General features: G+C 40.4%; 1 protein-coding gene across 3 annotated transcripts in view; it reads left to right on the plus strand.

The window, feature by feature from the left end:
• Nucleotides 1–26982, plus strand: part of WDR44 (WD repeat domain 44) — an 85282-nt gene that overhangs the window by 37254 nt on the left and 21046 nt on the right. For 2 of the 3 annotated variants that reach the window (XM_039244399.1, XM_039244400.1), the window contains exons 3-12: nt 2818–2892; nt 7798–8434; nt 9144–9274; nt 10595–10690; nt 12586–12722; nt 13988–14071; nt 16997–17103; nt 17858–18009; nt 20472–20610; nt 21977–22041. In XM_039244399.1, coding sequence (XP_039100330.1) covers nt 2818–2892; nt 7798–8434; nt 9144–9274; nt 10595–10690; nt 12586–12722; nt 13988–14071; nt 16997–17103; nt 17858–18009; nt 20472–20610; nt 21977–22041 — 1623 coding nt within the window. The remainder of the gene's footprint in view (nt 1–2817; nt 2893–7797; nt 8435–9143; nt 9275–10594; nt 10691–12585; nt 12723–13987; nt 14072–16996; nt 17104–17857; nt 18010–20471; nt 20611–21976; nt 22042–26982) is intronic. The other variant, XM_039244401.1, reaches the window with a different exon arrangement.

Consider the following 26982-nt stretch of genomic DNA (forward strand, 5'->3'; position numbering starts at 1 on the left):
TTCAGTAGGCCCTGAGCTTTAGTAATGCGGCAGGCCCATGTCCAGAAGGGGGTCCTAAGTGAGGAGTGTCTGAAGTCTAAGGTGGAGTTGGTTGTCTGCAGGTACATTCTCAGCTTTCACTGCTCCGTCTCCCAAGCCTGATCAAGATGCTTGGGGAAGGACTTGGACCTTACACACCACTGAGGATCATAGATGACTATATTTTTGAACACAAAATCAAGTTTTACTGAGAAAGCTTCTGATTAACTTCTCTAGAGATTAGATCCTCTGGTAGGCACTCCATTAAACTTGTGACTTAATCACAGTTTACCTTATAGAGTTTGATAGCTTTCAAAGGTTCAAAGTACAGGAGAGTTTTTTTAAAGCCAAGTAAAACAGTAGTGTAATCGCTGCTTAGCTTGGCAGGGGTTTTTTTGTTGTTGTTTTGGTTTTGTTTGTTTTTGAGAGTGGGGCAGGGGCAGAGAGAGAAGGGGATAGCTGATCCAAAGCGGGCTCTGTGCTGACAGCAGAGAGCCCAGTACAGGGCTCGAACTCCTCACCTGAGCCAAAGTCAGACGCGTATCCAACCGAGCCACCCACGTGCCCCCACTGCTTGGCAGTTTTGATCAGTGTGAGAATGTTGTTAATCTGTGATCCTTGTAAGGACTTAATTAAAACAAATCGAAGTACAGGAATTATGAGCATGTATTTCTGCTTTGGTTAATTTAGGAAACATACTCATGGGATTATGTTGTACAGTGCTTCTGATTTTCCTACTAGTGAACAATTATTGGAGGATAATTGGATAACTAAATTCGTAGGATAGTTGAAGGTGTTTCTCTAATATGCATTAACTGTTCTTAATGACCATCAGCTTTCAAGTAGTCTCTCTCCCTCATCTTGTCAAGATCATCTTACTAATTGGTTTTGATTAGAGTTGTTCCTTTTTAGTCTGAAACCAGGATTTGATTAAAGGATATGTAAACTTAAGATATGTGTAGTTACTGAAGAAAAGCCAGAGCCATGTGTAATTCAACATTCATTTAGGAAGTGATTACTTTTACCCAGCATTCTTTTAGGTACTGGCTATGCAGTGGTCGACAGAAAAAAGTCACTGCTCTCATAGAGCTTACGTTTTAGTGGGGCAGGGAAGAGGCAAAAAAATAATAATAATAAGCAAGTAAACAAGGTTGTTTCAGATGGTGATAATTGGTTGTTTCAGATGGTGATAAGTGCAGTGAAGAAAGAGAAAATATGATAATGTGATAGAAAGTTAAGCAGGTAAGGCTGTTTTAAGGTGGTCAGGGAAAGCTCTCCCTCCCCCGCAAGTAGGCTTCACTCCCAGCGCAGAGTCCCCTGTGGGACTCAGGACCCTGAGATCAAGACCTGAGATGAGATCAAGAGTCAGACACTGAACCGACTAGCCACCCAGGCACCCCAAGGAAGGCTTTTCTAACGTCATAACACTTGAGCTATCACTCTAAGGATGGTAAAGAACCATCCAGTTGGCCAGAGTGTAACTGTGGGGTTGTGGTGGACAAGGGAGGCGAGAAATAGAGATGTCAAAGATGTAGGCCCTCATGAGCTGTGATAGAGCTTGGGTTTTACCTGACACTTAAAATTCCCTGAAATAACTTTTAAGCTTGAAGATACCAGAAGTTCTATGTAAATTTCTCTAGCACATTAAATCTTAGCACTGTTATTGATCTGGAGTAATTTTATCACAGCACCTATCATGGGCATACCCTAATACTTGTGTAAGTGCTACCTTGATACTACATACATTCTTATGTGCCCTAGGTTACTTATCTGTCAAAAATGGTTATAGCGACCTTTTCTAACTCTGATGTGTATGAAAATTATGAAAAGTTTTTTTCCTCGATATCTTTTTATTATAGTAGCATTCAAATTGCTATACTTTTGTAAATGTAATGACAGTTGAGGTTGGAAACGAATACTGTGTTACATTTGCAAATGTATGATTGTCTTATTTTACCAGAATTTTTTTTTCCAGCAGAAAAACTGTATGTGTTTCTACCATCTCTAACCTCCCAAATATATATATATATGTACGTATGTGTATATGAATGTATACGTAGATATATATGTATTTTTGGTGGGTTTAATTTTTTTCATCTCTTACTGTTTGTGGGGGATTTATTTAACTTCTTGTCTTGATTGCTTTCATTAAAGCCTGTAGAGCTTTCAAGAAAACTATTCTCTGTGGTTTTCTGCATTATGTATTTTTATATTTACACATATTTATGGAGCAATACTCTGGGGAGAAGAGCAATTCTGACTCAACCCTTGGCTTAAGTCCTTAATCTTTTTAAGCTACCAAGGTAGTTGGTAGTTCTTATGTTCCTGTATGATTTTTCAGGTTATAAAGATGGGCACATTTAAAGGAAAATATCTGATTGCTGTAGGAAAGTAGAAAATTGCTGATTGGTAACGTTACACAGATCCCATTGTCCCTGTTGGCATAAAATCTCTGGGTCGTCTTCAGTATACAAACATCTAAGCCCTTTATAGGCCTTTGCTTTATCAATGCTATATTTTCTAATTTGTACCCATCTAAAAAAGAATTTTATTATTTTTAAATTTATTTTTGAGGGAGAGCGAGCGAGCGAGGGAAGGGCGGAGAGAGGGAGACAGAGGATCTGAAGTGGCCTCCACACTAAGAGCAGAGAGCCCAATGTGGGGCTTGAACCCACGAACTGTGAGATCATGACCTGAGCTGAAGTTGCCGCTTAGCTGAGTCATCCAGGCGCCCCTTAAACAGAATTTTAAAGAAAGGCAGTCATCATGTGGTCTCTGTTTCTTCTCTTTTTAATATAGGAAACTGAGAACACTGCATACAAAATTGGAAATGAGTCTCCTGTACAAGAATTGAAACAAGATGTGTCTAAAAAGGTTAGTAAGATATGTCAGTAGTAGTTTAGAAGATATTCTATTTATATGATATATTTAAAGTGGAAAAGTTTTCTGTATTCTTTTAGTATAGTGCTGTGTACTTGTAAATGTTCCTTGCATATTGGGTTTCTGATTGAAGACACATCACACTTTTTAGAGGTCATTTTATAATCGAAATAATTGATAATTTTTCCTTGGAACAGTATTTTGAAAAATGTAATGTGTTTTTATTTTTTATGCTTGTATTTGTATTAGAATAAGCTGTTCTTAGAACCTGTTATTAGAACAGCTATTCTTTTTTTTTAATGTTTATTTATTTATTTTGAGTGAGAAAGATTGGGGGAAGGGCAAAGGGTGAGGGAGAGAGAGAATCCACGCTGTCAGTGCAGAGCCCAACACGGGGCTCCATCTCACAAACCGTGAGATTGTGATCTGAGTCGAGATCAAGAGTTGGAGGCTGAACTGACTGAGCTACCCAGGCGCCCCAGAATACCTCTTTTTGAGGTTGCTACCAAGAGTTAAAGGTATTGAAAAGCTCAATGCAACAAATTCTGATGTCTTTATGAGTTAGAGGTTATAAGAAGTCGTTCCTCTGATAGCGCCTTCAATACCTTTTATAGAACGATGCTTTAAAGCTTCCAAGTTTGGGGGTGCCTGGGTGGCTCAGTCCATTGAGCATCCTTCTTCAGCTCAGGTCATGATCTCACAGTCTGTGAGTTCAAGCCCCGAGTCAGGCTATGTGCTAACAGCTGGGAGCCTGGAGCCTGCTTCAGATTCTGTGTCTCCCTCTCTCTCTGCCCCTCCCTGCTTGTGCTCTGTCTCTCTCTCAAAAATAAACAAACATTAAAAAAAAAAAACAAAACTAAAGCTTCAGAGCTTGATTTACTAGAAGGGACTGAACACAAGGTAAAAAATTTGACGATGGGTAGTTCATGGTATCAGGATAAAACCCAAGGAGAAAGGATGCTGTGTGTTCATTCAGTTATGTTACTTTTGAGTATTTTCTGTGCCCCTGGCCCTGTTCTAGCCAGTGGATTTTTGGAGACCAGCAAAATGACACATTCTCTATCCCAGCATTTCTCAACAAGTGACACTTTGGGTTAAATAAATTTTTTTTTTAATTTTTTTAATGTTTTATTTATTTCTAGGAGAGAGAGAGACAGCGTGAGCAGGGGAGGGTCAGAGAGAGAGGGAGTCACAGACTGAAACAGGCTCCAGGCTCTGAGCTGGCAGTCAGCACAGAGCCTGACGCGGGGCCCGAACCCACGAACCGCGAGATCATGACCTAAGCGAAAGTCGGACGCTTAACCGACTAAGCCACCCAGGCGCCCCTAAATAAATTTTTTTTTAATAGTAGGCCTCATGCCCAGCGTGGACCCCAACACAGGGCTTGAACTCACGACCCTGAGATCAAGACCTGAGCTGAGATCAGGAGTCTGACGCTTAACTGCCTGAGCCACCCAAGCACCCCTGGGCTGAATTGAATAATTCTTTGTTGCAGAGGGAAGGGGAGACTATTCTATGCATTGTAGGATATTTAGCAGCATCCTTGGCTTCTACCCACTAGATGTCAATAGATTCCTCCCTGTCCCCACTCCATCACAACAATGAAAAATGTCTCACAGATGCCACCCAATGTCTGGGGAAGGGTGCAGGGCAAAATCACGCTCTGTGAAGACTCATTGTTCTACCCTTATGGAATTTATACATTTAATAGACTCTGTGTTTCAATAGGGATCATACTTTTCCCCTTAAAAGGAGTTTTTTTGGAAGAAATGTATTGTGTATCAGCGTAAATAAGATAACAAGAGTGATTCCATGTTTCTCTGTTTAAATCCGAAATTGTCTACAGTTCTACATTGTAACAAACAGCTGTCATAATTTTTCACCATTTGCATGCCTTTTTTTCTTCTTTTTTCTTTTTTTTGGGCATAATTGTAGTGTTGATAGAATTTTATATTTTACCTTTTCCTCTTACCATTATTCGTTTTCATATTTCATCACACACAATCTCAATATTCAGTTTTTTTATTTTATGTGTCCGTTTGTATCAAATATATTACAGTGTATCTAGCCATTTTTATTGTTGAAAACTTGAAATGTTTCTATTTTTTCCACTAGAGTTTTTATTTTCCTTTTTAAGAATTTTTTTTTTAGGATTAAGATGTAAATGGGTAACTAATAGTGACCAAAAAGTGATTTTTAAGTAGTTTAGAAACTGAAAAAAGTAGTAAACTTTGTGGAGCAGTTGAATGAAGCTCAGGACTAGGTCTCACTGTCTAAGTTCTAGTCTTTTCAGTCAATGTAAGTATCACATATGAATGATAAGGGCTATGGGATGTACACTGCACCAGGCATCACACGGTCCCTGTCCCCAGTAGCTTACGTTTTAGTAGAGGAAATTAGATAAACACAAAAGATGTAAAAAGTGTTCAAGTAAACTGACAAGCTGTTATAAGAACAGTAAGGGAGACTTGACTTCCTGCTTGAGGATAGGAATGAGGAAGACTTTGTGGAGGAGGTAACATCTGAGCTGGTTCTGGATGAACGGTTAAGATTTGGGCAGGCAAGGATGAGAGTTGAAAGGCATAACCAAAGGCATGGAGAAGAGAAATGTGCAGCATGTTTGCAGATGAGAATAGAGACCAAAGTTACGGCCAAATTAGGGGAATGCCTCTTATGTCATACTAACACATCTGGTTTCCATTGTACAGTCACTGGAAAAGCAGTGAGTTTTCTGAAGCACGGAGGTGATAGGAAGCGCACAGTTGCCTTAGCACAATCATCTCTATGTTGGCCTTGATTCTCCCTGTTCTCTTGGTCTTTCCCCTGTTCGCTACCTCCTGAAACCCAGGAAAAAGAAAATACAGAGCTTGGGACTGTAAATAGGTGCTTTGGGGGCATATCAAGAGGAGGAAAACATGGGCTTTGTTTTTTAAGAACTATTTATCTGCCCTGGAGAAGTATTTATGTAGAGCTAGCCCATATACTACCTTGTGTTTATATTATAGTTCACACTGTAGCGAATGGTAAGAATGATGGAGTTCAGTCAAGGGAGAACTTGGTCTCCTAAGGGATTAGGGAAGACCTGTGATTTTCAACCTCATTTTAACCCCTCTCCTGGCATCCGTCTTTTCATTCTGCATAGTGATTATCTCCGGCCTTTACAGTCCTCTCACGCTCACTGTGCCCGCTTGTGTCATGCCCACTCTCGGCAGGTAAGCTGCTGCGTGTAGACATCAGAGGCTAAGAGGCCTGAATTTATTCCTTTTCGTCTGCTCTTACTCCCCTTACCTTCAAACTTGGGTTCATCTTTTACCTCTTTTTCAAGTCTGAGAATTTAGTAGTAGCTGTTTTCTTATGCAAAGTAGTATGGTATAATACAGAAAACAGTAGGCGTGCCTGGGAGGCCCAGCTGGTCAAGCCTCCCACTTCAGCTTGGGTCATGATCTCACCGTTGGTGAGTACGAGCCCCTCGTCAGGCTCTGTGCTGACAGGTGGGAGCCTGGAGCCTGCTTCAGGTTCTGTGTGTCCCTCTCTCTCTGCCCCTCCCCTGCTTGCACATTTTCTCTCTCTCTCTTCCTCTCTGTCTCTCAAAAATAAACATTTAAAAAAAACCACTAGATTTTTGAGAAAAACCTGGATTTCAGTTTTTACTTTGTTTACTAGCTGTGGGACCTTGGACAAAATTCTTAATGCCTGTACCTCAGATTCTTGTTTCTGTAGAAGGGAAATAATCCAGCTACGTCAAGGCCTATATGATGATTAAATGGAAAATACGTGTACTGGTCTAATACACAAGAGACCTTTCCCTTCCTTCTCCAGAACCTCATTAGCTGACTTGCCATTGGCTCTTTCCCCTCAGCTTATACAAATGCTGGGTGGTGACCTTGCAGCCTCTTCCACTTACAGCCAAGCTTTTCTGAAACCTAGACCATGCTGGCTATCTCTGCTGTCACCTCTTACTCTTTCTTCAGCCCACTGGCTTCTGTTACCGCTACGGTACTCAGTGCTCAGTAATGCCCTAATTGACAAAGTAGGTGACTCTAGTTAATGTCCCTCTGGTAAAAGTGTGGTAAGACGAGGGTGAAAACGTGAAGGCTGAGAAAAATTAACATGTGGACCGTGTGGGAGATCAGGGAGGAGTCCTGTTGAGCAGCAGTCCTCTCCAGTTCAAGTCCGCGTGAATTTGTGGCAAGCCAGATCAGGGTGGCTCTGTGACACGTTCTGTTAACCTGCTGGAGCCAAGGAATTGAGAAAGCGGAAGTCATCCATGGCTGGGCATGATGGAAAGATACGCAAACTGGGGGGTTTTAAGTGGTAATAATGACAGGGCTGGATAGAAAACGTCTTTTCTTCTAAATGGTAGTAGAAGATACAGAAATCCTGTCATAGTCTTGAGTAAGAGCTACACAATTTGAATTCTTGTGCTAGGTGGTTTTGATTCTCATGGTTTTGTTAACTAGACTCAAAGCGACTGGTTGTTACTGAAACTCACTTGACATAAATATGTAAATGAACTGTGACATCAAGAGTGTGAATGTAAATTTAGGTTTGAACTTTACAGGGCTGGATGAACTGTTGTGATTGTACCTACTAACAGATTCCCTTGTATGATGGTTAAGAGTACAGATTTCAGAACCAAACTCCCTGGAGTTTTGCCAGCTTCATCACTTACTTGCTCTGTGACCCCGGACAAATCACTTGATCCCTCTATGCCTTTGTTCCTTCACTTGTGTAATGACATTAAGAGTGCTGTCTCATATGGTTATTGTGAAGATGAAAACGTGTAAAGTGTTAAGAACGTTCCCTGGCAGATACTAAGTACTCTGTAAATGAGTAGCTGTTACTATGTTCTTGTAAATAGCTTCAGTTTTTAAAAGCTGCTTTTGAACCTTTCACCAGATTATTGAGAGTATTATTGAGGAGAGTCAGAAAGGACTACAGCTTGAAGATGACTCTTTGGATTCCAAAGGAAAAAGACACTCAGATCAGGCTACTGCCAGTCCTCTTGTAGCTGGAACAGATCTTAGCAACATACCTGGACTGTTAGCCATAGATCAAGTCCTACAGGAAGATTCTAAACAGGCAGAGAGTCCAAGTGTAATCGACGAAACTGAATCAGAACCGAAAAGATGTTTTCCTTCTGATGACACCTGTGAGAAGTCAGTAGATGAAATCACGAAGTTAACTGAAATAAGTTCAGCTGAGCAGCCTAACGTGCCTGAAAGCGAAGCAGAAGTATCGAACAAGGAAGCCGTGGAAGTCCGAGGAAGTGATGTTCTAGAACCTGTGTCCTCGAACTCTTTATCTGCTAAAGATTTTGCCGCCGTGGAAGAGGCGGCCCCTGCCAAACCCCCAAGACAGCTTACCCCGGAACCTGACATCGTGGCTAGCACCAAGAAGCCTGTTCCTGCACGCCCTCCCCCTCCAGCCAATTTCCCTCCTCCCAGACCCCCGCCTCCGTCTCGGCCTGCTCCACCACCGAGAAAAAAGAAAAGCGAACTGGAGTTTGAGGCCCTTAAAACACCTGATCTCGATGGCAAGTATTAACTGAGAAATAACTTTTGGTGGAGAGATTTTAGAATTGAAACTCTTTAACATTCCAATTTTGTTTCGGGTTATGCTATTATGTACAACCATGTTGATGACCATGACCAAGTTCTAAAAGTCATTTTAGTAATAAAAAGTGACAGTGTTTTACATTGGTAGTAAGTTACATTACTATACTCGAACATTTCAGCAGACTTTGAGCTTGCAAATCCGTTTCCGCGGGGGGCTTAAGATTTGAATTCAAGACTTAGATCTCTTCATGTGTAAGTTGTATAGCTTTGAAGAATTTATTTATTTATTTATTTATTTATTTCTAGGAGAAAGACAGCATGAGCAGGGGAGGGTCAGAGAGAGAGGGAGTCACAGACTGAAACTGGCTCCAGGCTCTGAGCTGGCAGTCAGCACAGAGCCCAACGCGGGGCTCGAACCCATGAACCACGAGATCATGACCTAAGCGAAAGTCGGACGCTTAACCGACTAAGCCACCCAGGCACCCCATAGCTTTGAAGAATTTAAATAACTTGTTTGAACCCTGGTGTCCCTGTATATAAAATGACAGTAATAAAACCACTTTTCCCATGGGATTGTCGTTAAGAATCAAAGGTTAAAGCACTTTTCAAGCTATATATAAGGTCCTATATAAATACTAGTTCTTACCATTGTCGTCATCATCATTATTATCATCATCATCATTGCAGTTCCCAAAGAGAATATTCCATCTGATACTCTCCTAAGTACGAACATGGCTTCAGAGAATACAGTCAAGGATTCTCAGCCTTCTCTTGATTTGGCAAGTGCTACCAGTGGAGATAAAATAGTTACTGCCCAGGTTGGTGAATTCATGTTGTGTTTGATATAAGCTCTAACAACTTTCTGCAGCTGGCTGGTGTGTTGCTTGTTGAGCCTTCTTTCTTCAGGCAAAATACTTCCTTGCCCCTAAAACCGGGCCTCCTTCTGTGCCTTTGCCAGCTCTGCTACTCCATAGCTCGGTGATTCTAGTAAGCTGTGTTAACATCTGAGTTTCAGATGGCCCAGTGAGAAAATGAGGCGAAAACCTTCCTTGAAGGTGGCTTACAAGGATGGAATGAGCTAATGTGTGCCAAGCACCTGGCGTTCAGTAGGCAGTCCAAATAATGAAAGAATGCTGCATTTGGTGATGTTATTATAATATTGATAAATACCAACTACAGTCTTCACTTACCTGACCTATAGTGGTCAAAGTTGAGGACTTTTATTTATAATTTCCTTTACCTAATCATGAACAGAAACTGCATATACTAGGCTGTGTATCCATATATGAGGCACTAGGAAAGGGCCTGACAGCATGTATTTTTACCACAGCCAATTTCTGGGACTCAAGGCTTACTTCCGTAGTGGCTGTGGTTGGGGCAGGTTAGCAGACTCGGAGATCCGGCACTTCAGGCTCGTTCTAGCCCTAGAGCAGAGGTGGCTGTAGCCTATTTTTATAGAGTCCCCAAACTGAGAATGGTCTTTACTTTTTTTTTTTTTTTAAGTTTATTTACTTTGAGAGAGACAGAGTGAGTAGAGGAGGGGCGGAGAGCAAGAGGGAAAGAATCCCCAGCAGGCTCAGCATGGAGCCCGACAAGGGCTCGAACCCACGATCCATGAGATCGTGACCTGAGCTGAAGCCAAGTCAGACGCTTAACTGACTGACCCACCCAGGTGCCCCAGGCTTTACATTTTTAAAGAGCTGTTAAAAAAAAAAAAAGTATATGGTAGAAAGTATATGTGAAGCAAAAGCCTGAAATATTTACTATCTGGCTCTTTACAGAAAATGTTTGCCAACCCCTGCCTTTGAGATAAGCAAACATATAGCCTTGATTCATGGCGTTGTTAGTGCTGGCATTCTGCTAGTAGAGAACTGCTTTTGGGTCAGGTTCAAATAGAACATCTATTTGCTTTCAAGACTACTAAGACATTGTTTCATGGGCAGCAATGGTTTTGATACCTAATGTTTTTCAGCCTGCTGGGAATAGTAAAGGACTGAAATGTAGTGTTTCATTTAAATTTTCAGTAGGTTCCATTATCTGAATTCTGGAATTCTTTAGAACTGTATGTGGTAATGAATAATTGAGTATTTATAGAAATTGAGTCCATTTACTTTCTCTTTATGAAATTATAATTTTAGGAAAATGGAAAAGCACCTGATGGGCAGACCATAGCAGGTGAAGTGATGGGCCCTCAGAGACCTAGATCCAACTCTGGGAGAGAGCTAACTGATGAGGTATAATTAGATTTTGTTGTTGTTGTTCTTAGAAACATAAACTGCCATAGTCACAATGAGAAGTTGAAGAAGTTCTTGAGATGGGTGGCGGTGACGTTGCACAGCATTGTGAATGTGCTTAATGCTACCGAGCTGTACGAGTAAAAGCTACAATGGTAGATATTATATTATGTTTCTTTTACCAGGATTAAACATTTTTTAAGTTTATTGCCATTAAGCAGAAAACTACGTAGAAGAAAAAAATGAAAATTGATGGTTTTCTTAGTTTAAGAAATTATTTATTTATGTGGTTATATCTAAGTAAACTCTACACCCAACACAGGGCTCAAAGTCACAACCCCAAGATCAATAGTCCATGCTCTACTGCCTGGCACCCCATGTTTTGTTTCTTTCATGTGGTATGGGTTGCAACTCTAACTTAAACTTGCCTTTTTATATACTTATGATAGAATAAATGTGTTGAAAACAAGGCTCAAATTCTATAGCAGGTGGGCTTAAAAAGGACTTGATATTAACTATAGTTATATGTTTTTGTACCTGTTAGGTGATGTACAGTACAGACTCCGTGCTTCTTACCATGAAAATTTAGTATGCGTCGATTGGCCAGTTTGTTCCGAATGAAGTTTTGAAGCAAAATCTTAGCTTTCATGTCTCTTTGCTTTTCAAGTTTATATTTATTTTGATAAAAAAAAAGCACGGGGGAGGGGCAGAGAGAAAGGAGAGAGATTCCCAAGCAGGTTCCTTGCTGTCGGCGCAGACCTGATACGGGGCTCAGGGGGCTCAGACTCACAAACTGAGATCATGACCTGAGCTGAAATCAAGTGTTGGATGCTTAACTGACTGAGCCACCCAGATGCCCCTCTTTTCTTCTTTTTAGAGGTTTTTTTTTTTCTTTTCTTTTTTTTTAAGTTTAAGTAATCTCTGCACCCAGCGTGGAACTCAAACTCACAACCCTGAGATCCAGTGCCACAGGCTCCACTGACTGGGCCAGCCAGGCGTCCCAGTTTTCATTTCGTTTAAACACATTAAAAAAAACTCTTGTACTTTGGAAACCAGTTGGGCAGTCCCTCAGAACATTAGACACTGAGTTACCATGACCTAGCGATTCTACTCCTGTGTATACACCAAAGAGAAATGAAAGCATGTGTCCACACAAAAAAAACGTAACGCAAGTATTCATAATAGCCAAAGTGTGGAAACAACACAAATGTTCATCGCTCATGAATGGATAAATTAAATGTGGTATATCCTATCCACATGGACTATTTAAAAAAAATTGTTTTTAAAATTTACATCCGAGTCAGCATATAGTGCAAGAATGATTTCAGGAGGAGAATCCAGTGATTGATTCATCCCCTACATATAACACCCAGCGCTGGTCCCAACACGTGCATATGGCCCTTTTTTTGGCAATTGAAAGGAATGAAGTTCTGGTACATGCTGCAGTGTGGATGAACCTTGAAAACACGGTCCTAAGTGAGAGAAACCAGTCACAAAAGACCACATACTGTATGATTTGATTTGTATGAAGTGTCCAGAATCGGCAAACCGTAGAGACAAAAAGCAGATTGGTGGTTTCCAGGGGCTGGGAGGAAGGGGAATGATATATGATGTCTAATGCCTATGGGGTGGCTTTTTGAGGTAGTGGAGATGTTCTAAACTTAAATAATGGTGATGGTTGCATGGCTCTGATGTGACGCAGCACCACTGAATTTTATACACTTTAAGTGAATGCATTTTGCAACCTGTGAATTGTATCTCACTAAAAAGGTGAAAGAGTATTGTGCGCAGTGCTGAAGGTATCTGGGAAGTCCTTAGCTTAAACGTTTGAGGATTTCACAGACTCAAAAAGGTAATTAAATTATAGGTCCTCTTGGTGTTCTTCTTTACCTCAGGAAATTTTAGCCAGTGTCATGATTAAAAACCTGGATACTGGCGAAGAAATACCTTTGAGTCTTGCGGAAGAGAAACTGCCGACAGGTATTAATCCTCTTACTCTGCACATCATGAGAAGGACTAAGGAATATGTAAGGTATGGCCTACTGCTATTATTTATTTGTGGTGTTTCAGAGTGGTGGCGATTTCTCATTTATGAACTATAACAGTCGCTAATGTGGTTTCATTCAGTCTTCTCTTTTTAAATTTGGAATCAAAATAGAATTAGTTAATGTATGTATTCTTCAACATCGTTCTCTATTAAGACCATACAGTTATTTGGAGAAAATAGTATATATCTTAAATCTCATAGTATTTGGTTTCTCTTATATATTTTTTAAAATGTTTATTTATTTTTGAGAGAGACAGAGCACATGTGCCAGCAGGGGAGAGGCAGAGAGAGAAGGAGACACAGAATCCCAGGCAGGCTTTGTGCTGTCAGCGCAGAGCCAGACACGGGGCTCGAACTCACAAACTGTGAGATTGTGACCTGAGCCAAAATCGAGTCGGATGCTTAATTGAACCACCCAGGCACCCCTTAGTTTCTCTTTTAAAATGATTTATATAATACTAGAGACATGATGGAAACATGTTGAAGGTAAAAAGGCATTCAGAATGAACACCTGGTGTTCTGAAACCTTGCTTTAAGGAGCATAAATTTTATAAGTAATTGTATTATCTTTTTAGGTTACAAACTGTCTTCAGAGGGAGGTGATTGACTTTACTGTGTGATATGTGTCGATCGAAGGAATAATTTTTTTTTTACAAAGATCTTTTTTTTTTTTAATGTTTTATTTATTTCTGAGACAGAGAGACGACGTGAGCAGGGGAGGGTCAGAGAGAGAGAGGGAGATAGAATCTGAAGCAGGCTCCAGGCTCTGAGCTAGCTGTCAGCACAGCCCAACGCGGGGCTCGAACCCACGAACCGTGAGATCATGACCTGAGCCGAAGTCGGACACTCAACCGACTGAGCCACCCAGGCGCCCCAAAGGAATAATTATTTTGAAAGTAAATCTTAATAAAGTGCAATACCTGGTGTGCCTGAAGAGTTAGAAAGTTAATTTGTCATTTCTGTGCAGCAAATTTTGTCCAGCAAAAAGCCTCATTGGTCATAGGTTTTCCATAAGTTCCTAAATTGCTTTCACTTGCATTGTGTACATTATACCATGCTTAGAGATTCTATTCTTTGATCTCTCACATCTGAATTCTCAGCATCCTCATTTAAATTAAACTTAATAAGAAGTATGCTAACGTAGTCTTTCTTTTATTCTGAGTACCTGAGTACATAGTAAGTATACATAGAGATTTTTGAGGTGGTGGAGAAATGGCTTCTTTTAAAATAATTTCTTCCCCTTCTTGTAGTAATGACGCAGCACAGTCAGATGACGAAGAGAAGCTACAATCTCAAACAGCAGATACTGATGGTGGAAGGCTAAAACAGAAAACGTGAGTACAACCTTTTCCTTTATTCCAAGCTTTTATTTAAAAATTATGAGAATTGCCATACTATTTTATTTGTTTGTTTAGAGAGTGAGTGGGGGAGGGGCAGAGAAAGGAGAGAGAATCCCAAGCAGACTCCTCTCTGTCAGAGCAAAGCCTGACATGAGGCTTGATTCCACAAACTGAGATCAAGACCTGAGCCGAAATCAGGAGTCAGAGGCTTAACTGACTGAGCCATCCAGGCGCCGCTGGCCTACCACTTTAAATCTGTGCCCAATCTAGTTTATATGTCCCATCTTCCACCACCACTTCCTACCGCCAGCCAATGGATGATGAGTTGCTTGAGGCTCTATTATTGGTCATTTCTCTAGTATCTGACAAATACTAAATGATCAATAAATTTTGCATCATGCCGGCATTATTTTTCTGACAGTAGATACGAGGAGTGTTTGTGGAAGAACATGATTGATTGTCCTTGAAGTTGCTATCAAATCCTATTTGTTTTTTTAAACCCACCTAACACAGGTTTTCCTAACCAACTTCTTCGGTTCATAATAAATTTGCTTTTCTCAATTTCAGTGGCATCAACAGTCTACATAACTTACATTTTCCCTTTATTTTATGTTATTTTATTTTCTGATTTCAAAAAACAAGATAGGTGGAGGCTAAATAACTAAATCCTCTGTTGCAAAAGGATTGTGATCATGCCCTCCCTCTGTTTCTCTCACAAACATCAAGACAATGGTGGGTATATAGATTTTGCTTGATTATACACCAGTCACTTACTTGACAATCATTCAGTCTAAGGCTTAAAGCAAATTCTCCACTGTAGTCTGATCTTTTCCTAGTGTGGAAAGTGTATCAAAGAAAGCACTGCGAATTCTTAGAAAAGATTTACCCACAAGGCAGGTGCAGGATGAAATCTCAGTGTCTGGAACCTGACTGTCAGCAGTGGCAACTAGCAGGAATAGGAAGATTAGGAATTATGAAGGCGATAGGTAGGTAAACATCCGGGAGAGCTGTCACTTACTCTGTTCATTAAAGCTCATTCTGTTTCTTTTTTGTTTTTTTTTTAAGAAGTTTTAAAAATATTTATTTATTTATTTGAGAGAGAGGCACCTCAAAGCTCATTATTTTTCTAAAAGGAAAGCTCCTTAGATTTATTCAAAGCTACTGTACTTACTTTTTACATAAAACTTTAAAAGATCTGATCATCTGGTGTCTATGCTCCCAGCAAAATAGAAGTAGCATACTGTGACAACATGTAAGTCGACACATAAGAATGTCAGGTCATATTTTTATTGCAGGAGGCGCCTAGGTGACTCAGTCGGTTAAGTGTCTGACTTTGGCTCAGTTCATGATCTCATAGTTCGTGAGATCAAACCTTGCATCGAGCTCTACGCTGGCAGCGCGGAGCCTGCTTGGAATTCTCTCTCTCTGCCCCTTCTCTGCCTGTGCTCTCTCTGTCTCTCTGAAAATGAGTAAATAATCATTTTAAAAAATGAATACAGGAATATGTAAAATGGAAAATGAAAGTCTTTCATACTTTCACCCCCAGAAATAATCTGTGTCCATAATTAGGTGTATTCTCCATAGAATGTTTTCCCTCACGAAAGTGGGAATAATACAATACTGAGTCTGTAGTTTGTCGGCTTGCTTCTTTTGCCTTTTTTTTTTCCTAAGTAGACTCCATGCTCAACGTGGGGCTTGAACTCACGACCCTGAGATCAAGAGTCACATGCTCTACCGTCTGAACCAGCCAGGCACCCCTGTTGGCTTGCTTTTTTAAAATATCTAATATGTAATGGACATATCTTCATATCAGTACCAGTAGTAAATTTATTGTATTCTTTTTATCAGCCGAATATGGGAGTTCGGTGCTGCAAATATGATTGTTAAGAAGATAATCATAGCCTCTGCCCTCATAGAGCTTCCAGCTGAATAAGAGAAACAGATACTAAATATAATTACACAGATAAATCTAAGTACATTTGTAGTAATTGCAATAAAAGAAATGTATGGGGTACTGTGGGAGTACAAAACAGGAAAACCTGCTCTAAAGACTCAAGGAGGGCTTTTGTGAGAAATCTCTACGTTTTACACTTTGTTAACAATGCTTTAGTGAGCATCTTTGTATATATAGCTTCACAAGTCTTTCAGATACTGCCCTTAAAATCATGAGCTCCCATGAACTGGTGAAAATTTACTCCTGTAAATATTGCTTTGGTTTTAAATATCGTTTATGTACTGTGCTTTGTTTTTTACAATCTTAATGTATGAAATTTGAGACTGAGATTATTTAAAAAGCAATACATAAGTCCTATTTATGGAAGTGTGAGAGGCATACTTCCGTTGCACTGTATTTGGGACTACCTCCAGGGAAAGCTCAGCCTAACTGTATTGCATGCAAATACCCAAAGTGATAGAGAAGAGATAAAGGGCCATCATAGGGTACCAAACATCCTATTCTATAAATAAACACTTCTTTATAGCTCATTTTTATTGGTAAAATGTGTTTTTAAGGATAACTCTTTAAAACTGTCTTCTCAAAGCAATTCTCATTGCAGATTCATGGCCTCACCCCAGACCCTCTAAATCAGATGATCTACAGATGGATCTCAAGTTCATGCACTTTAAATGCTCTCCTCCTACCCCATCCCCACCAATTCATCATTCACCATTGAAAAACCAATGCTCTAGAGTAGGATATTGTACGTTGGGAAGAAGTATCTGTATTTTCTTTGTAGCCATATTGGCTTCTATGTATTCCATAGACAAGGGATATAGGAACTCAAAGACCTGGTATTTACGTTAAAAAGGAGTTATTTCAAAATAATATACTAGTCACAGCTAATGATATTATCTGTGAATTGTTGAATTTTTACAGTTAGTTAATAAGAAATAATTTTGGTTTTTTGTAACTTTGGTAAGGACTCAACTAAAGAAGTTCTTAGGAAAATCAGTAAAGAGAGCAAAGCACCTTGCAGAGGAATATGGTGAACGTGCTGTCAATAAAGTTAAAAGCGTTAGAGATGAAGGTAAGGGAAATAGAACATTGCAGCTGAATATTTAAATGATTTGTAATTGTCCATATTTAGCCTGTAGTTTATAAGAAGCATTCTATTTTGTTGAAAGTTATGAGCCTTTATAGCTACTGTCTTAACATTTCAGTAAATCATGTTACTCTAGATATCACTTAATTTCATGAACAGGAAGAAAAATAAATTTGTGCATCTTAAACATGAATTTGTACATACTTTGTGAATGTGGCAGTCTGGAAGAGTTGCAGTAATGAGTTGTAAACCAGTTGTGTAAGGCCATTTAAGTTTTATAAATATTTTCAAAATTAGGTAAATATTCTGAAATGCGCAGATCTTAACTTCCTGTGCCTTTGTTGTAATTGTACTCCTTTGATTTATTTAATGAGCACTAATATAGTAGTTATTTTGTGCCAGTGTTGTAAACATTTTCACCTATATTAGCTCATTTAATCCTCATAAAAGCCCTAAGAGGTAAGTACTGTTACTACCCCCTTTTATAGATGAGAAAACCGAGGCACAAAAAGGTCCCATGCTTTGGCTGTGGCCATACAGATGATAAAGGACAGAGCTGGATTTGGACCCAGATAAGCTGGCACCAGATTCCCATGCTCTTAACTGAGATGCTGTTTAGTAACAGACAGGTTTTGCTTTCCCATTTAATGAATTTTCTTGGTAAACAGTGGGTATGAAAATATGATAGTAGCTATGTATCTACGTTAGCTAGTGATTTCTATATTGCTTTTCTATTCAGTGTTTCACACTGATCAAGATGATCCTTCATCGAGTGATGACGAGGGAATGCCATACACGAGACCAGTCAAATTCAAAGCAGCGCATGGTTTCAAAGGACCTTATGATTTTGATCAGATCAAAGTGGTGCAAGATCTTAGTGGTGAGCATATGGTAAGAAACCTTTTTACTTTTCAGGATTCTGTTTTCATTGAGAGGAGTACTTTGGCTTTTATAAGGGCAGTCTCTTCTTATGTATGTAATTTTCCCAAATTGACTCAAGAAGAATAAATTGATATTAATGATTTAATGATTAGGTAATGCATAGTCTCTCTCTGTATTATTGTTTAAGAAGTGAAAGTTATGGAATAAGTCATCTCTAAGCTCATATCTTTAAGAAAGCTATGTTAGGGTACCAAACTTGAGAGCAGTTAAATTTACAAGGTGGCCTGTCACTTTGGAAGACATTTAAAATGTTCCCTGGGTATATTTTGAGTAATTAACAAATACTTTAGTAGTTCAATGTATTTTGTAAAATGGCAGCTAAAACCAGGAGAGAGAGGTACAAGATTTCTATCAGAGTTAAAATGTACCCAAGTAGGTATAAAATGTACAAATTATATTGCAGTTACCCCTTAAAAATGCTAGGAACACAGGGAAGGTGGTCATGAACTCAGAATTGGACGAATGATGCTATGGCTCCTTTATTAGGGAATCTACCTATCTATTTAGATTTTAAATCCAAAATTTGGCTCAACTGGAAGGAAGCAACCTTAAGCCTATCAGATGGCAGCCAGATTGAAATTTAAACTTTGGTGCTACATATGAAATGTTTGACCTGAATATAGTAATGTGCTTAAGGAATTTCCTTGTACTGTTTTGATTAACTTTCATTATTTCCAGTTTTAAGTAAAATCTTATTGTAGTAGGCTCCAAATAACAAATTTCTTAATATACTTGAATTTTGTGGAAATCAGTATCATTCCAGTAAATGAGCTGTTGCCTCTTAACTTGGAAAATCTTTTTTTTTTTTTTTTTAAGTTTCTTTATTATTAAGTGATCTGTATACCCGACAGAGGGCTTGAACTCACGATCCCGAGACCAAGAGTCACGTGCTCTCCCATCTGAGCCAGCCAGGCGCCCCATAACTTGAATAATCTTTTTGATCTGTATAGATACGTGTTGTAATAGTAATTATAACAGTATTTCTTGTAATAGCATTTGGCTTTTCCAATTTAAGGGTTTATATTCTTTAACTACCCCCCACCACATGCACACATATATACACACACACACTCCGCTATTGTTAGCAGTATCTAGGAATTCTAGCCATATACTCTGAAACCTTGTTTCGGGGGGAAAAAAACAGGAATGAGACCACAGCATTCCAATACTTATAAATGCCCAATGCCATGAAGGTCCCTGCTAAGGTGACCCTTATATTTCCCTCAGCCTTGAACAGGAGTGTTAGTGCTATCCTGAGTGCTCTGCCTCTTCCGATCCCACTCTCCCCCTTAAGTTCAGCTAGGAGACAGATCCAAACTAAGATTTGTAGGGATTTTTTAATGTTTATTTATTGAGAGAGAGAGAGAGAGAGAGAATCCCAAGTGGGGTCTGCGCTGAGAGTGCAGAGCCCAACACAGGGCTCGATCTTATGAACTATGAGATCATGACCTGAGCCAAAGTCAAGAGTCAGACGTTTAACCGAGTGAGCCACCCAGGCACCCCAGGATTTGTTTTTGTTGTGTGTGTGTGGTTTTTTTAAATTTTTTTTTAACATTTATCTATTATTGAGAAACAGAGATAGAGCATGAGCATGAATGGGGCAGAGAGAGGGGGAGACACAGAATCTGAGTCAGGCTCCAGGCCCTGAGCTGTCAGCACAGAGCCTAATGCTGGGCTCGAACTAGTGAACTAACTGTGAGATCATGACCTGAGATGAAGTCAAACGCTTAACCGACCGAGCCACCCAGGCGCCCCAGGATTTGTTTTTACAGTGATTTCTGGCCACCTCAGAGCTCCATTTCCGTTAATATGTGGACATGGCTTGGGGTTTTGAAGTTGTTAGTTTAGGTTATGGTAAATTACTATCTTATCCTGCCTTTCTCCTAAAAGTTCCTCTTTGTGCTTCTGTGGCATCACTGGACTAATGGCCTTAAGTGGCATTAGAAATGTGAACATTACCTTAGTATGTGTAATTTAGCCTTATGCTTTACTTTGGCTTAAAAATATGTTTCAGCTCTTAGGGGCCTGTGGCTGGCTCAGTTGGTAGAGCATACATTGATCTCAAGTTTGTAAGTTCAAGCCCCATGTTGGGTGTAGAGATTACTTAAAAGTAAAATCTGAGGAGTGCTTGGATGTCTTGGTCAGTTAAGTGTCTAACTCTTGGTTTTGGCTCAGATCATGATCTCACTCCATGGGTGAGTGAGACCCATGATCAGGTCGTGGGATTGAGCCCCACATCTGGCTGTGTGCTAACAGTGTGGAGCCTGCTTGGGATTCTCTGTCTCCCTCTTCTCTCTGCCCACCCCTCCCTTTTTCTCACTCTCAAAATAAACTTAAAAAAAAAAAATCTCAAAAAAAAATATGTTTCAACTTTTAAAGTAATAACTTTGAGCCTTCCTTTCTTTTCATAGGGAGCTGTTTGGACCATGAAATTTTCTCACTGTGGCCGATTACTTGCCTCAGCTGGACAAGACAATGTAGTGAGAATATGGGCTTTAAAAAATGCTTTTGACTATTTCAACAATATGCGAATGAAATACAATACTGAAGGTATTTTTCACTTATTTGTGGGCTTTAAAACTCTAGAGACATCTGGTATTTTTACATTTTAGGTATAATAATGCCCTCTTAACTGGCAAGCATTTGAAGCAATCACTACTTTTCATAATGGCCACAAACCTAAAAGTAGGACAGAAGCCAACACCAACAAATCATCTAAATCCTCTGAAAAATGCTACCACAAAGCTTTTGACTTGATCCCTTTTAAGGTGTAGTGCAGGATTTATTTATTTCATCAACTATTGAGAACAAGGTTACTTGGTTTCTCCCTCTGACAGTCTTTAGTTCTATCCTGGGTTAAAATGAAATACCTGATAACTCTAGGAAAAGAATGAGAGTAATAATATCCATCCAATAAGTAAAGGAAGATATGAGACATAGCCGTGAAAAGTAAATGTGATTTGTCAGTACGTCAGAGGGTCTGTGAGAAAAGGTTAAGTGGAAAAGAGAAACCTCAGAACACGATGTGTGTACACAATGATCACACCTGTGAAATATTTGTGTATATTGGTAACTTACCAGGAAAGTATGTAGGATCGATGTAAATAGAAGCTTTACGTTTATGGGATTCTTTTCTTGTAATTATTTAACTGCAGTACATTTTCTCCACACACCCCTCCCTTCCACTCCCGTCCTTACCCCAGTCAACCAAGGCTGAAACGAGAAGTTAAGGGATGGGAGAAAGGAGACTTGGTGGCCATGGGCTGGAGTATAGAGTACATTTGAAGCACCAATTTGAGGACCATAGAAACCTAGGGAGAGCCACTTAACTGGCCAGCAAGGCCCTGTATACTTTAGCAGCCCTGTGGGTATTGCTTGCATTATGTTATAGTACATAATTGAAGATAATAGGTTGATAAAAAGTTAAGCTATGTTTACAATACATGCCTTTTCTTGCCCTGCCTGGAACAGAAAGACTATTTTAAGCGGCCCTTGAGACTTCTACTAGTCCAGAACCTTTGTGCCCCTTTATTGTTCATCTTATTTGTTCACTATGAATATTGCGGGTTTACCAGTATTTTATTAAATTGGGAATATGATTTATAAAGATTTTATAATTCAAAGAGGTTTAAAAAAAAAAAAAAACTAGTATTTTGGTGCCCAAAGAGTCCAGGCTTCATTTATTTCGAAAATGTATTTTTGGGGGGCACCTGGCTGGCTCATTCAGTAGAGCCTGCAACTCTTTATCTCAGGGTTGAGAATTCAAGACCCACATTGGGTGTGGAGCCTATTTTTTAAAAATGTGTTTTTTCAGAATGTTACATTCTACGACTATTAATTAGGTGTTACTGTGTCATTATTTCTGATGTTTTGTGTGTGTGTATGCATATATGTCTTTTTAAAATTATGTTTTTAGGACGTGTGTCACCGTCACCTTCTCAGGAAAGTCTGAATTCATCAAAGTCTGACACAGATACAGGGGTACGTTCTTTATTTAATAGTTACTGACGTTAAATACTATGATTTGATTGTTTACCATGAAGTACCTTATTGTCTGTCAGAAATTGTAGTTCATGAAAGCACTTAATTTAAAATTAAGATATGTTAGAAACTAAAGTTTCTTCTATTGGAATTAGTAAATGAAAAATTGTGATATTTAAAGTTGTCATACAGTGAATGATACTACTCGAGCTACCAAACTGCGAATGCAAACTTAAATAAAACAAAATCCCCTCGGTTTATCTATACCATGGAATACTACATGGCAATGAGAAAGAATGAAATCTGGCCATGTGTAGCAACATGGATGGACCTTGAGGGTGTTATGCTGAGCGAAATAAGTCAGGCAGAGAAGGACAAATATCATATGTTTGCACATATAGGAGGATTAGGAGGAACTTGATGGAGGACCAAGGGGGAGAAGAAGGGGGGAAATGGTGGGGGAAAGGGAGAGAGGCAAACCATGAGAGACTCTTGAATGCTGACAAAAACTGAGGACTGATGGATGTGGGGGGGAGGGGGGGTGGGCATGGAGGAGGGCACTCGTGGGGATGAGCACTGAGTGTTATGTGGAAACTAATTTGACAATAAACTATTTGTAAAAATAAATAAATAAATAAATAATAAAATTGAAAACAAACAACAACAACAACAAAAAAACCAAAATCCCCTCCCCTCAAATCCATGTTAGAATTTTTAAAAATAATGGATACTGAATAAGGTTTGATAAAGAAAAGAAAAAAAGATACTGAACTATTTAAATTTTTCTACCTTTTTGCTTTAATAAATGCTTTGTCACAGTTTCAGGTGCTTTAAAAATATAATGATTTTCATTTGGTCTCAGAGCTGGAAGGTTAAATATAACCAATTTTAAACCTAAAAAGCAGAATGGAAGTATTATCCTGAGCTCTGCCCTGTGCTTTGTGTGTATTGGTCTAGACAGGAAAGATACAAGCAAAGAACTTAAATGTCCACCTGCTCAGCGGTATTTTCCTGGGGTTTCACTGGCTCTGTAGTGTTTGACACTAGTTAATTCCCCACTCTAAACCTACTCTTCTCCACTTGCTCTCGTTCTGTTTTTCCTCGGTCTCTTCCTATACCCTTGCTGTCTCTTCGTCTTCCTCCCTCTTAAGTGTTGCTGTTTCTTAGGGTCATGTCCTTAGCTATCCTTATTTGACATTCATTGCCTCCAGTCCTGAACTGGCTTTACCTTCATAATTCCTGTTTCCTTCTAATAGCTGTATGGTTTTTAAACAAGAATGAGATCTTATTGGGCATGCTGCCCTTTTCACGTAACAATATATAGAGAGAGAATCTCTCCAGCATATTCACCAAGCACATCGATGAATAGATTAAGACTGAACTCCCTCAGCAAATGTTGTTTGAGTGCCTGTTACGTGTGCCAGACGCTGCTAGATTCTGCAAATCAAATGAGGCCTAGTCTTTGGCCTCAAGGACTGTGGCGACTCGTGAAATAGGTGTATACCCACAGTTCTAGTATTGGACCGTAATACCCCGCGGAGGGCACTACACAAGTATGGGAGGTATCCTTACGAATCAGCGCGTGAGACAAAGCTTCCTGGAGGCTTTGCGTGGGAGCCAGGAGTTAGCCGTGTAAGAGAAGGAAGGAAGGGGTGCATCCGAGTGAACAGTGAGTGCAAAGGCCTGGAGGCTGAAACGGCACGGCATGTGAACGCTGCTACCAGAAGCTCCGTGCGGCTGCAGCAGTGGGCCTGTGTGACAGTTGGAGAGGCAGGCAGGGTTAGGATTTCCCATGGCCTTTTGTGTGTTAATGACATTTGGACTTTGTCCTGCAGGCTGCTGGGGAAAGAGGGGTTTGAGTGATTTCGATCAGGAGCATAATTAAAATGTTCAGATTTGAGGGGCACCTGGGTGACTCGGTCGGTTAAGCATCTGACTTCGGCTTTGGTCATGATCCCACAGTTTGTGAGTTCGAGCCCCACACTGGGCTCTGTGCTGACAGCTCAGAGCCGGGAGCCTACTTCGGATTCTGTGTCTCCCTCTCTCTGCACTTCCCCTGCTCACACTCTGTCTCTCTCTCTCTCAAAAATAAGTAAACATTTTTTAAAAATGATTTTGTTTCAGGAAGAGCATTCTGGAAGCACTGGAAAGGACTGATTAGATCGGGGCTCCAGGCTAGAGACAGGGAGACCACCCAAGAGAGGAACGGGACTTCGATTATGAAGCACTGGATGTAGAAACCATAAAGATGAGCTGAATTTGAGAGACGTGAAAGAAGTCAGACTTGTGGCACTAGGTGACAGACTAGCTGGGGAGGCAGATGGTAGCTGAAGATGAGTGCCAGCTGTCTGGCTTGAATAACTGGCTAGGACGGTCGCCCATGGAAATACCTGCATTACCTACCTACGGCCCTGTTTCTCTCTTTTGAGCTGCCTTTTCTTTTTTCTTTTTTTTTATTCTTTTATTTTTCGTCTTTGTTTCTTTTCTTTTTTTTTTTTTTTTTAAGTTTATTTTTGAGAGGGGGAGAGATAGAATCCCAAGCAGGCTCTCCGCTGTCAGCACAGAGCCCGACACAGGGCTCGAACCCACGAACTGTGAGAGCATGACCTGAGCCGAAGTCTGACACTTAACCAACTGAGCCCCCCAGGTGCCCCTTTTGAGCCTTCTTTAATGGTATCACCATCCATAAGTTCTTTTTTAATTCATTCACAAAATACTCCATTACTTTTTTGTTTTTCCTTGCCCACATAACAAATTAGTTATAAATTTCTATCCACTCTGCCTCCACCCACAAATGGGGAATCCGTTCCCTCGTTCCCCATTGTCACTCGCGTTATCTAGGCCCTGAACACCCATTTAAATGTTTGCCGTAGGCTCCTAATTGCTTTTCTGTCTCTGGTCTGTACCCAGTTGACTTTCTCTACTGTCCCCAGCTTTTTTTCAAAATAATAGATCTGATGGGATTTTGCGGATTAAAATCTTCTGATGGCTCCTTGTCACCTACAGAATAAGGTCCTTCCTGATCTTGCCTCGTCTTACCTTTTTAACTCGGTTCTACTTCCCTGGTGCCTATGCATCCTGCTCGCCGTGCCGTGCTGGACATGGGTCTGTCTGTACCCTAACCTTTCTGTCACTCTTGCTCCTTCACCTGCACTGTCTGCTTTGCCGGCAGTGCCCTCCCTTGGCCCCTTTCTTCACGGGGCAGAGCCCGACTCATCCCTCAGGATTCAGTTCACACACACACACACACACACACAGATTCAGTTCAAGTATCTTCTTCTCTTATTCTTTTCCCTGAGTCAAGCAGGCAGAATTGTCCCTCATTTGTGTTCCAAGAGAACATCACAGGTGCTTCGACACTGTTACTGCTTACCAGGTCTTGGGCAGTTTGTCTCACCGGTTAGACTCCAGGCTGAATGAAGGCAAAACGCTGTACTTCACAGATTAGTGTCCTTGGAACCTGACCCAGGGCCTTACTGCGGTGGGCCCGAATCGGTGTTGGATTCCTGCTTCTGTGCCTTTGTTCCTGTCCTTTATCTGGATGCCTGCGCTTCTCCCTTCTTTCTGTTCAAAGCCTGCCCATTCTCGAAGGTCCACTTCCTTCAGAAAGCTTTCCCTGACTGATGTAGAGGTACAAACTTTAACCACTTTGCTTTAGGGAAAAGGGTTTGCTTTTATCAGTTTAATTCCCCATAAAGTTTCCAGACATTGATTACTATTAAAAATGGGAACTATTTGCACCATCTTGTGTTATGCTTATTTCAACAACCCTACTGACTTTCTTAACTACGTCATCCCCCCCACCCCAACCCCCAAAACCTGAGTAACCCCCAATCGTGTTTGAACACAGGCCTTTTAAATGAAGAGTGCAGTAGTCCTTTGACTCAAAAAGTAGTGACCCCCCTGGAGTACTGTGCTTTTTTCCTGTGGTAGTTGAATAGGAAGAGATTGGTGTTCCTTCACTTTGGTCATTCTATTTGGGGACAGTTAGAAGGAGCTTCTACTTCATAGGCCTTTGGAGTGTGGTGTCTGGTATTATCTTTGAACTTAGCCTTAGCTGCAGCACAAGGCAGTACACAAGGCGTAGTTTATTCATTTATTTATTTTCCTGATGTGTGCGTTCTTTTTTCTTTTCTCATGATAGTGATAATATTTATCTCTTCAACTGCATCCTTGTTTTTGTTAGCATCCACGTAACATAGACTACCTGAGAGCACCTGCTGTGCAGTCGGGCACGCAGAGCGACACGCCCAGCGTCGCTCGTCTACGCGTTGGTCCTGCCGAGCCTAGCATTCTGCCTCTTGTGCTCTCCGTTCCTGGTGATTTTCAAAAGTAGCTCAGTTCATGTAAGGAAGAAAGGGAGAGCGCATGCCTAGTTTGCCTCATGATGCTGGCGATTTTGTAAAATGTCCCCTTAACACTAGAAGCTGTAACTATGCGGTTTACCTAGAGATGGGTGCTTTTCTTGGGTTCATTCTGTGTTTGGTGTATTTGATTAGTGGAACATCAATATGGGTGTTATAGCATTTAACCGCTGCTTTGAAGTTTTCAGAGATTATAGGGGAGGGAAAAACTCGCTCTACTCTCTGAGCCTCTACAGCCAGGATTTTGCAGCTAGGATCCATGAATAACCTGACAAAAGGCAGATTCGAAGGACAAACAGTTTATTATATATGCATATGGAGGCCTTCCTAGAAAAACAGCGAACACCTAAAGAAACAGTTAGACCCCGGGGCTCATACAGCATTTTGACAAAAGCAGTGAGTTTGTGGAGAAGTGAGAGGACAAAAGAAGGGGCTGAGGGGTTGGGCGTTAGGGACAGTAAATTGTGACCAGGTAAAAATATTGGGGGAAACTAACGGAAGATGAAGATTATTTAGTACTGTCTCCAGAGGTAAGCTTTATTCTGCCATTCCTGGCAAAGAAGAGGTGAAGGGGAGA

This window comes from Hyaena hyaena, unplaced genomic scaffold, assembly GCF_003009895.1.
Source record: "Hyaena hyaena isolate Hyena2069 unplaced genomic scaffold, ASM300989v1 scaffold_243, whole genome shotgun sequence".
Taxonomy (NCBI): domain Eukaryota; kingdom Metazoa; phylum Chordata; class Mammalia; order Carnivora; family Hyaenidae; genus Hyaena; species Hyaena hyaena.